At 43.6% G+C, this 11,742-nt stretch overlaps 1 protein-coding gene across 1 annotated transcript in view; it reads right to left on the reverse strand.

Moving 5' to 3' along the window:
• MCM6 (minichromosome maintenance complex component 6) overlaps positions 1-10,747 on the reverse strand; it is a 36,857-nt gene extending 26,110 nt beyond the window's left edge. Inside the window, exons 1-7 of the mRNA XM_049889249.1 lie at positions 10,562-10,747; positions 6,922-7,068; positions 5,142-5,252; positions 4,241-4,490; positions 2,657-2,822; positions 2,225-2,370; positions 751-901 (exon numbers count right to left, since the gene is read on the reverse strand). Coding sequence (XP_049745206.1) covers positions 751-901; positions 2,225-2,370; positions 2,657-2,822; positions 4,241-4,490; positions 5,142-5,252; positions 6,922-7,068; positions 10,562-10,668 — 1,078 coding nt within the window. The 5' untranslated portion in view covers positions 10,669-10,747. The remainder of the gene's footprint in view (positions 1-750; positions 902-2,224; positions 2,371-2,656; positions 2,823-4,240; positions 4,491-5,141; positions 5,253-6,921; positions 7,069-10,561) is intronic.
• Between the last annotated feature and the right edge of the window lie 995 nt (positions 10,748-11,742).

The following is an 11,742-nucleotide window of genomic DNA, read 5'->3' on the forward strand; positions in this document are numbered from 1 at the left end:
AGGTGGTGACTTGACTGCATCTTCATGACACATCCTAAGCCAGAACCACCCAGCTAAGCCTCACCCAAATTCCTCATTCACAGAGATTGTGTGAGATAGTAACTGCTGTTTTAAGCCTCTAAGTTTTGTGCAGCAATAGACAATTTATGGGGGTAGGGGGGAGAAAGGGAAAGCAGCACAAAAGTATTGACACCCACTCACTGTAAGGAGGACACTTTAAAATCCAAAAGGATTAACATAAAGGATTTCATTTCAGTTGCACTGATCAAATATTTAGACAGAAAAAAAAAATTGAAAAATATATATGCCTCAAAGAAATAGCTCAAATCCTATGAGTTCCCATCATAACTCCAATTGAGTATGGAAGAGAAAGATGGAAGAATACAAGAGTAAAGCATGAGAACTGGAAATTTAGTCAACTCCTTCAAACACACAAAGGGGATTTACTGACTGACAGTGAGCAGCTAGTCATCAAGGGTAAGAAAATGTGAGAGACTGCCAAATGTATACGTAATATAACTAGCCAAGAAACATCACCAAACCTCCATCTCTGAAAATTAAAAACAAAAACAAAGCTAAGAGATTAATTTAGCATAGTGGAATGTAGTTAAGTGCAGTTCTGGCCTTAAAGCCCTTGGAAACCCACCTGCAAGATGTTCAAGATCTGACTTGCATGCTCAAAGAAATCACTTGTTGTTTATAACCATTATTTGATTTCAGATTATTACCACAAACGAATAGACCTCTTACCATGTATAGTTGGGAACAGGCTGGTACAAAGATTGTGGTATAGGTTTTTATCTTGACTCATTTCAAACACTTTCTCCCACTCCTTCACAGTCATCTGGTTCTTAATGCTCTCGGCTGTCTGTTCCTCATCTCGGAGCTCCTTCCCTCCAAACTGAGGGGCAGAGGAGAAAGGAAAAAGTTAGAACAGCAGTAGCCAAAACGTGACAGAGAAAGAACCTCACCACAAACAAAATATAGCCTGGGAGGTCCAATTCAGAATCTGCTAACTACAAAGGTTTATAAAAATTCCCAAACTAGAAAGGCCTTTGATAACCAAGATACTTAACGGTTTGTCATTTGTCCAGTGAGTTAAAAACTAAATAAACCGACCACCACAGTTTCATGATGCTATTTAAATGAATCTGAGTGCTCAAGAGATGAACCAGAGCAGAATGTTCACCACTGATGCAAAAAAAAAAAAAAAAAAAAACTTGCTGCCAATTCATTCTGACTCAGTAACCCTATACAAACCAAAAACCCGTTGCTGTCCAGGTGATTCCGACACATGGCGGCCCTATAGGACAGAGTAGAACTGCTCTATAGAGTTTCTAAGGAGCACCTGGTGGATCTGAACTACTGACTTTTCACTGGTAGCTGTAGTTCTTAATCACTACGCCGTCAGGGTTTCCCAGTGACCCTACAGGACAGAGTAAAACTGCCCTACAGGGTTTCCAAGGAGCAGCTCATAGATTCGAACTGCCGACCTCTGGGTCAGCAACCATAGCTCTTAACCACTGTGCCGCCAGGGTTCCTCATCACTGATAAACCAAAAGCCAGTGCCGTCGAGTCGATTCCAACTCATAGCGACCATATAGGACACAGAACTGCCCCACAGAGTTTCCAAGGAGCGACTGGCGGATTCGAACTGCCGACCCTTGGGTTAGCAGCTGTAGCACTTACCCACTACGCCACCAGGGTTTCCCATCACTGATAGGAAGATGTAAATGAACTAACAGCATATTATGCTCACCCCCTTTTTTCCAAGACTGGAGTTAGTTTCCAAAGTCTTTCCCCACTGCTTTCCCACGCAGGACACAGAAATCAAGTTAACTGAACTATACCAGGAGCCTGTCACTCTCACAAAGACTTGACTTCCCAGGATTATTAAATCTTTTTATTTGTACTTCCTCCAGGACAGTGTCAGAGGAACTGTGATACTTTTCAAAAAAACAACAACCTGGGTAATTTGTACCAATGCACCTAAAGCACTGAGCTCTTTTATACAAAACAATGTGACTTTTCCTTAAGGTCAGAAAGGCAGACATAAAATGACTTGGTTTTTAAGTTTTAAGACTTATAACTAATGAATCAAACTTCAACCCACCCCCCTACTGTCAACATCAGTTAGCTCTCTCAGATATTCTAGAAGTCTGTAATTTTGAGGCAGTCTCACGGGGAAGTCTTTCTCAAGCTTCACCATTCTATTAAGACTCACCCTTGGGTTTGTTGGTGCAACACTGCAGGCAAGAAAGACGAGCCTGTAAGAAAGGTCTCTGACACCAAGGGCCCGGAGTCCTCGAACGCCCTCTGTCTCATATCCATCAACACCACTGACACGGGAATTAGTTTCTGCGCGTGCTCCTGCAAGATTGAACAACAGGCTGCTTCACAACCACCTCTAAAATATTGAAGGTGCTGAGAACAAAAATTCCTCAAATAAATGAAACCTATAAATCCTAAGATTTCATTTAGCCTTTAAAAACTTTCCCAATAGTACTTTTTGTAGCAAAATCAATTTGTTTTTATTCCCATCATACTTTCTTGTGTACTCTCATCAGTAGCCACAAAGAAGACAAGAAACATGCAAGTAGATAACCTATAGTTCAGGCAACTGAAAATTTGTTAAATCTGAACCCAGACTGCCCACCTGGTGTGCTAAGCTTGGAGACATCAGGCACAACAATCAGTGTCCCTGTGAAGTCACACTTGTCACCAGCTTGAGCTGACTCCACAGCTTCAGCCCTCAGGATCACTTCTAAACTGCGGGGGATACTCCCTCGAGGAAGCTCAGCTTGAGTCTCCTGAATACGAACCTACAACAAAAACAAATAAATGGCCAAGAATGAGAAGAGATCCCTTTCGAATGTGACCTAAATCAAAAGCCACAAATACTTACATGTTCTGAAGTATCTCATCATACACAGAGTTTGACATGCGCCAATATTCAACATAAAAATTCTCCACCCTAAAACTCCTTTTAGTCAAACAGTTCAATTTGGTAAGTGATTTCACTTTATTCTCATTAAAAAATATTACTTCACTGGACTCTATTCGTCTGGAACAGCAGAGGCAGAAGACCCAGGAATCAGAGAAGGACATGTACTTCAGGTTTAAATGCCTCTATAATCTATCACGTCCATTACCACAAGACAAAGAGAAATGGATGGTTCCCAGCTCCCATTACTGAACATGTTGATCAAAGATCCAACAGATGGACCCTGATCAGAAGGAGGAAAAGTGTAGAACTGAACTTCTAACTCATATGAAAACCAGGCTTACTGGATCCACTGGGACTAGGGGAACTTCGGAATCTAAGACCGAGAAATAATCTTTAGACCTTGAATTGAAACTACTCCATGAAACCACTGTTTAACTAAACAAACTTTTAGCCCAATTAATAAAGAACGTTTGCCTTAAGCACAGCACTCTTGTAAAGAATTATCTGAGTTTAAACTGATGATGGTTAATCTAAAGCATAGGTGAGAACTTTAAGGGGGAAAGAGCCTAAATTAACAATATGGGTAGATAGTGAGAATGGTGATACCATATGAAGTATGTAACCAATGTTATTGAACTGTTCATGCAGAAACTGTCAATGGACATATGCTTGGTTGTATGTACTGCCACCAAAAATAATTAAAAAATATATAGTTTCTTTTTTCTCTGTTCAGAAATGACTATAAGTATCTGTTCTCTGTGCCATCTCCTCCTAAAATATATTCCCCTTGCTTTATCGAGACAGGTTCAAATTTCTCACCAGAGGTTTAAGGCTCTAGGTACCCCCACATCTCAAACAGATCGCATCTCAGATGATCTCCAGTTTGGCTCCTCTACTTCAGTCACGGCCATCATTACTAGTGACGATCACATTCACCCTGGCCCTGGCCCTTTATTGATGTGTTCCTCCCTCCTACCCACCAACTCCAAAGTCTTATCCTGACAAGTCTCTCCGTCTCCAGGGATTTATCTCCAATTTATAACAAAAGTCATCTGTCTATTCTTGGACAAGTAAATTTTGTCAGTTTGATTCAAGTTATTAAAGGTTAGAAAACATTTCTATACCAACAACTGAAATTTAAATTAAGAGTTTTTGGCTTACATCTATAGCGACATTTGACGATGCCTGACTTTACATAAAAAGTGAGCTTAATGCTGTTTAAATAAGCTATTTCAAAGGCCTAAAAGTGAATTATTAGCTCAGGCTGGATCTGATGTAAACAGACGTAAATACCTTTTGAAAATCAACAAATCTCGATTTGTTTGTATCCAGCAAGAATCTCCTCCTATTGGCACAAACTGGATTCCGGCAGATGTTGGGCTGCGTGTATTTAAATTGCTGCTCTACATCCTTGATCACCGTTTGGCAGTCCAAGCACAGGAAAGTTCCACTGACTAGTTCCGGGTGCACTGGATGAGTCCGGACCACCTGCCCGCTGATGCGCGTAAGCAAGCCAATTCTGGATGAGGTGAGCTCTCGAATTCTGTTGAAAGACAAATGTGCATTAGTAAACATGCATTTCCTGCTAACAAAAGCTTTGTTTTAATGAGAGGATACTAAGTGATCTTATGCTTAAAAAAAAAAACCAAGAGACAAAATATTCTTTGGACTCTCCTACATGAACTATTCATTCACTGTGCTGATTCTTAAATTATATAAGAAGCCTTCACAGCAGCAACAAGATAAATGACTAAATACAAACAACTAAACAAGAGACTTTGAAAATTAAAGTAAGATACTATTCCACCCCCATTTTCAAGGTTAAAACTAAACTTTCTGGATAACTGGGTTTAAATCTTTAAAAAAAGTTATTTTCTCGGAAACGGGCACACAAAACACTTTTTTCGCTTCTGGCATTTTACAGCACCAATTTACAGTACTCTTTTCACAATTCTTGTCACGATCAATCATGGAAAAGTGGAACAACAAAGCTGACTTAGGTAGAAAATCTAAGCCAAAAGACTTTACAGAGGAGAAAACTGGGGCCCAGGAAGGTAGAAGTGATTTGTGTGACATTAAATAGCTAGCTAAACGCAGGTGTAGGACTACAACCTCCCCAGTGAAAAGGACTGCCAGTTAAGTGGTGCCTACACTATTTGATAAATTCCTTTTCTTCCAAAGACAAGTTTCTTACCTGTGTCTGGTAGGCAGGTCTTGGAATGCAACATAAAAATCCTTGGCAAGAGGGATCTCTTTACGGTCTTTGACGAAGGTTTTCAAGGCCCGACAAAGGTAAGGGTAAACTCTGAAAAACAAACAAAAAATCAACATCTTCAAGAGGCCAAATGAGGCCTCCTTCCCTTTCCCATGCTTGCCAACAGCTGAGGCCAAAGAATTTCATCTGGTTACAAGCAAGCCTTAAAATCTAGCTATACAGGATGCTTCTATCATCTGGTCTGGGTCTGTGAGCCTCTTTTATCAACTTCTATCCCACTGCAAACAGATCAAAGGCAACAGAAAACACCAAAGCACCCACAGCATAGGCCACACCTCTGCTCAAGATGACCCCACCTGAACAATCACCTTGTTGGTACTATGGTCAATACCATGGATTTTCTCTGGGCTCTGTTTACATCCGGCAAGACATCTTCCAGTTTAGCGTCAAGGCCTAGTATAGTTTTTATGTTTCATTCTTGACTGATAAGAAATTGATGAGGACAGGGAGAAGTTTTGTAGCAACGTGAGAGGAAGTGCCTTGTTTAACTGAAGTGTGCCTATCCTCTTGATAAGCATCAATACCTGCTGTAGTTCGGTTTGTTTAAAGCAAAGGGACCTGAAAGGCCTCTGAAAAATTACGTTTAGGAGACAGAACTGCCTGTGCATAAGGTATGGGTACATACAGATGCTTCTACCCCCAAGGTCCTGGTCTCTATCTCCCTCTCATTGTAGGATGCTGTTCCTGTTGCATACCTTCATAACAAACTCTGGTGCTTACCCCTCCAGCCATTCCTGATAGTCCAGCAGTCAGCTATCATTAGAAACACCAACACCAGTCTACAATCTCCCAATCCACAAGATAAAGGAAAAGGACTATGCCTCCTTACCCTGGGATCTTCATTTCTCTTTCAAAGCTATCCACAATGTTTAATCTGATTTTGTTTATACGCAACTGTGAAAAAATTTTAACCTAACATGCAAAGATTTGTGTCACAACAAGATGCTTCCTGCTGTATATAACAATTAAAACCTGAAAGCCTAAGCTATTAAATATAATTAAATATAACATCTCCTATAGTATTCCAAAAAAACACCTTCTGGCCATGATCCCAACATTGCTTTTTAAGAAACAATATACACACAAAAATACATCAAACCGTGTCAGGAGATTCTTAGGCATTTGCAGCCTTGGAAGGTTCCTGGAACTTTGCTGCAGCAGACTGCTAATGGTGGTTATCTATGGGTAGTGGGCTTACAAACGTACAGATGACTTTATTCTCCCTACTTTTCTCTATTTTCTACAATACACACATATTATGTTCATTTAAAATTGTTAACCTTTAAGTGATGCAGGCTGTAACAATGTCCCTGCTCTAGAGATACTCTTGGTGCAAGAACATGACCCTGTCAAGTATTATGCTTTTCCCAAAGCGGCTACTCCTGGGGTGAGGAGGGGTATGAAATGAATGACAGGGCAATAGTACTTAATACCTGATACAAAGTAAGTGATGCTCTCACAACTTGGGAAAGCTATGTAGAAAACAACGGTTTTCAACATGCACATGTAAGAAACATTCAGCTCCAGGAAGGCCTGGGTTAAGTTCAGAGCAGTACTAAAATGGCAGATGTTACCAAAGGGCCTCCGCTCTGAGCAGGGAAGTAACGATGACAGCTGCCCTCCTGTCTCACCAGTGAACACTGGGAAGCCAGAGTCCCAGACCTCTGGCCCTATGCAGGGTAGAGTAATGCACCCGTACCTGTAGAACTCCTCCTGAATGGTGGTGGAAAGTTGCTGGTTGAATTGTTCCAGGTCCAGGAAACTCACCACCAGTGTGTTTCTCTCAGGGCGGATCAGCTCTTCTGCCAGCTGCAAGTACTTGCCTTCTCCATCACTGCTCTGGAACCTGGGGGTACGTGCCAGTCAGATTAAACTGAAGAACTAGGGGCAGTCAAAGAACAATCTGGATGTTGACAGTTCAACATATTGGTAAGACTGTAGGCTTCAGAGTCAGCAGGCCCAGGCTCAGGAGATCTGTAACTCAGAGCAAGTAACTTACACCTGACCCAGCCCCTGCTTTTTTAATTTATTCCTTTTTTAAAATTGTGGTTTAGGTGAAAGTTTATAGCTCAAGTTAGTTTCTCATACAAAAATTTATACACACATTGTTGTGACCCTAGTTGCTCTCCCTATAACATGACTGCACATTCATCCCTTCTAACCTGGATTTCCTGTGTCCACTCCACCAGCTCCTGTCCCTTTCTGCCTTCTCATCTCACCTCCGGGCAGGTGCTGCCCATTTAGTCTCATGTACCTACTTGAACTGAGAAGCACACTCTTCATGAGTATCATTTTATGTCTTATAGTTCAGTCTATTCTTTGTCTGAAGAGTTGGCTTCAGCAATGGGTTTAGTTCTAGGTTAAGAGAGAGCCCAGGGGCCATGTCTTCTGGGGTTTCTCCAGTTTTCGTCAGACCATCAAGTCTGGTCTTGTTACTAGAATTTGAGTTCTGCACCCCACTTTTCTCCTGCTCCATCAGGGACTCTCTGTTGTGTTCCCTGTTGTGACCCAAGGCGGTCATTGGTGGTAGCCAGGCACCATCTAGTTCTTCCAGTCTAAGGTTTACATGGCGCCTTTTGTCTTTTGTGCTAATATTTTTCTTGTGTCTTTGGTGTGCTTCATTCTCCTTTGTTCCAGGTGGGTTGGGACCAACTGATGCATCTTAGATGGCTGCCTGACAGCTTTTAAGACCCCAGATGCCACTCACCAAAGTGGGATGCAGAACATTTTCTTAATAAATTTTGTTATGCCAATTGACCTAGATATCCCGGATACTCTTCTTCTTCTTTTTTTTTTTTTACAGATGAGGGCACATCACCTCATGTCATAAGACCACTATGATTATATGTAGTCTTTTGCACAGTGCTGGAACACAAGAAAAGGTCCTTGGGCTTTAACCTGAATTTCTTGAATGGAATATTTCCAATCAACTAATGTGTTCAATTGGTAACTATTACTATCGTGATACATAATGTTTAATCAAGAAATTCAGGCTAAAACCCAAAGATCCAATTTTCCTAGGGAATTTGAAAACCAACAGATTAATTGATCTAAGTGTCTGAATAAAAATAAAAACACAGAAATGAAGTGCTTTATTGTCCACGACTGCAGGGAAATGAAAACACATTCACATGCAAAAAACCTGGTGAATTTTTTCCTCAAAGGGTGTATTACATTCTTTTAAACACAATATGCAGATTAGTATCAATCCCTCCTTGGACAACAGTATGTTGTAACTCTTAAATATTTATTGAACTAATATCTACGTGCAAAACACCTGACAGAGCTCCCTGAACCTGAAAATGAAACTGTTCCGCTCTAGGGTTAATGCTCGCAGGAGACATACATGTAAATAACCAAGGAAGGGAAGAAGGATGTTCCTACTAAAGAAAGACACAAGAGATGTGGCCCTGTTAATATAAGCTAATTCTGCCTAACAGGAACATCTAGAAAGGCTTCATACACATAAACATGACACTAGAATTCCACCTTGAAAGATGTTAAAATTTTGAAAGAAAAATAAGAATGGTGGGTTGGCTACAGGCCCCCCCTTAGCCCTCCCTCCCCCCAGAAAAACTTGCCGTGGAGTCGATTCCGACTCACAGTGACCCTCTCTAGGACAGAGTAGAACTGTCCTGCAGGGTTTCCAAGGAACAGCTGACCTTTTCGGTTAGCAACCATGCTTTTAACCATGGTGCCAACAGAGCTCTAGCGGATTGGCTACAGATGTTTGCAAACATGAGGCAAGGTCACAGAGGGTATGGGAGAAGTGTGGGTGATGACTGATGCTGGTTGTGGAAGATGATCCTGGATAGAGGGGCTGCGAAGAATTCGGACTTTATTCCACAAGTGACGCAGAATCAAAGTTAAGTTTTGAAAAGGAAGTTAACATTTTTTTCTCAACAATGTACAGGGATTATTTGTCATCTTCATCATCATCTAACAATATAATAAAGTGAAGGCACTTAAATTATTCCTTGAAACAAATAATTATGGATGATCTTTATGATGTGGTTTGCTAGGTGGGGTTGAGGATGGGATTTGCATTCAAGCTCAGTGACTGACAGGTAAATAAAGGTACACCCAGCTTACCTTACTTACCCATTGCTGTCGAGTCAATTCTGACTCATAGGGACCCTACAGGACAGAGTGGAACTGCCCCATACAGTTTCCAAGGAGCGCCTGGTAGATATGAACTGCCGACCTTTTGGTTAGTAGCTGTAGCTCTTAACCACTACACCACCAGGGTTTCCAAATAAATGCATATTAATAGAGCTATGTGGCAAATGGCACCCTGAGAAGAACGTTAGAAAAGGGGTTAGTTACAAGGGCTTCACAAAGGCGGTGTGATTCTTTAGCTGGGCTTTGAAAGATAAGAAGCTGTCAGGCAGAGAATAACATAACCAAAGGTAGGGAAATGTAAATTATAGTTTTAAGTATGTAAGAACTTTTTAAGACATTCCAAAGTATTTACACTTCATCCTGGAGTCTGCAGAGTTGATGCTACTAGGGAGAGTAGTGATAGATCTGCCCTAAGAGTGATCACTAGTAACCGTAGGGAGAAGCCAAGGAGGAGTTATGGGGGGCCAGGACCCAGGAAGCTACCGGGAAAGAGGAAAAAGGGGGAGGAACGAAGGAAACAAGGCAGAGAGGAAGCCAGCCAGCCGGCCAGCCAGATCGAGGGATGTAATCAGCTAATTTAATGAAGGGTCAGGCTCACCCCATTCCCACCCCGAAAACTCTGCCTCACATCAGAGGGACCCACAGCGCTGACGCTGATAGTTTCAACTCCACCGGCTCCAACGCAGGCCGGGGACGCGGTGTCCCCAACACTAACCTCTGGGCCGTCTGCCCTCTCAGGGCTCGGCCAGGATTCAAACGCTTGTTTGCTTCTCAATCAACCCCGCCGTGCCTACCGGGACAAGCTGCTTAACCTCACCTAGCCTCGGTTTCCCATCGGGAACAAGGAGGCTGTGAGCGGCCTGTTGTGAGGACTAAGTGACGCAAGCAGAGCGCTCGGCTCAGGGCACCGGGCACAACGAGAGACGAGTTTCATCTCTGAAGCCAGCCCAGCCCTTTCAAGCTCCTCGCCGGCGCTCGGCCTGGGGGACTCAAAAAGAGATGCGGGACCTCCCCCCTTCCAAGCGGCGCAATCCCTCCGTGTCCGAAAAGCGCCGGCCGCACGGAACCGCCCGAGCACGGGGACCCGGGAGCCGCGCGCTCCAGGCGACCCGGCTCAGCAAGCGGAAGGGGCCGCGCGGGGAAGTGCCGCGAGGAAGGGCGCCCACCGGGGCTGGGAGCAGCGGCCGCGGGCAGGGCCTGGGCGCCTGCCGACTTACTCCTCCAAGAAGTCCAGGAACAGTTTCTGGCACTTCTCGGCTACCTCGTCGCGGACTTCCAGGTGCTGGGAGCCCGCGGCCGGCTCGGCTGCCGCCACGAGGTCCATCGCCGCCTATGGCTGGGGTGCAGCCGCCGCCACACTCCTCGCCACGAGCAGCTTCTTCCCGGACGCAGCCGCTTTGCGCGCGCCGCCGCCGCTTTCGCCCCGCCCCCTCGCCCGACCGGGACCACTGGAGCCAATCGTGGCGCGGGAGCTCGGAGATTTCGCGCCAAACCTGCCCAATGAGCGGCCGCTTCTCCCTCAGCCCCGCCCACGGAACGGGGATTTGGCGCCAAATGCTAAGGTCTTCTGGAGAAAACAGAGGTCTGCCATTGTGCCTGCGCAGTGTGGCGGTGTACTGGGAGTGTTGGATTTCTAGAGCACGTTAAAAGTTTGCATGTTTGCCCGGACGGTTATTGAAATCATCCCATTGATGTTAATTGAGTGGTAGGATTACGGCTCTATGGAACAGAAAAATGAGTAAGACTCAACCCTGCTGCTGGAGCTGCTTAGTTGGAAGAAGTAAGCTGTAAACCACCGGATAAAACCCGGGGGTGGGGTTTGGCACTCTGGTTGGTGCTGATAGGGGAAAATGAGCTAAGTATTTGACACTGCATTAGTAAGACTTTACTTTCTTGAGGCTTTCAGCAGGGAGCCTTACAGTGGAAGGTGAGCCATGCTGCCTAAAATGAAGCAAAAAGAAGACTGGTAAAAAGAACAGTGCTTAGCACCAGAGACTCCGTTTTGTTTAAAGGCTCCATTTAGCTAATAATTCCCCTTTACTCCTATTTCTGCTTCTACCCTTGGGATTTTACAACCTTGTAAAACTTTAAAGGAATTTAAGGCAAGAATGTGGTCTGTGGAAGTTCAGGAAATGCTAGTCAGAAGGTGTTTGTCAAGAACGCTTGCACAGCATCTTCCAGGAGGAATGTATATTTATATCAGGATTACTGATATTAAGACTGTGATCATGCACACACCTTGAGGCTATAGTCACTACTACCTTTCCCACTTGACTGTATAAAAGGCTTACACCTTTTTTAATGAGTTTGGGCACTTTGTAATTTTCACTTAGTGCAGCCAGTTCAAACTGCTTTATTCCTCAATAAAACTTTTTGCTTTCACTCCTAACAGAGTAAA

The sequence above is a fragment of the Elephas maximus genome, chromosome 6 (assembly GCF_024166365.1).
Source record: "Elephas maximus indicus isolate mEleMax1 chromosome 6, mEleMax1 primary haplotype, whole genome shotgun sequence".
NCBI classification, from domain to species: Eukaryota; Metazoa; Chordata; class Mammalia; order Proboscidea; family Elephantidae; genus Elephas; species Elephas maximus.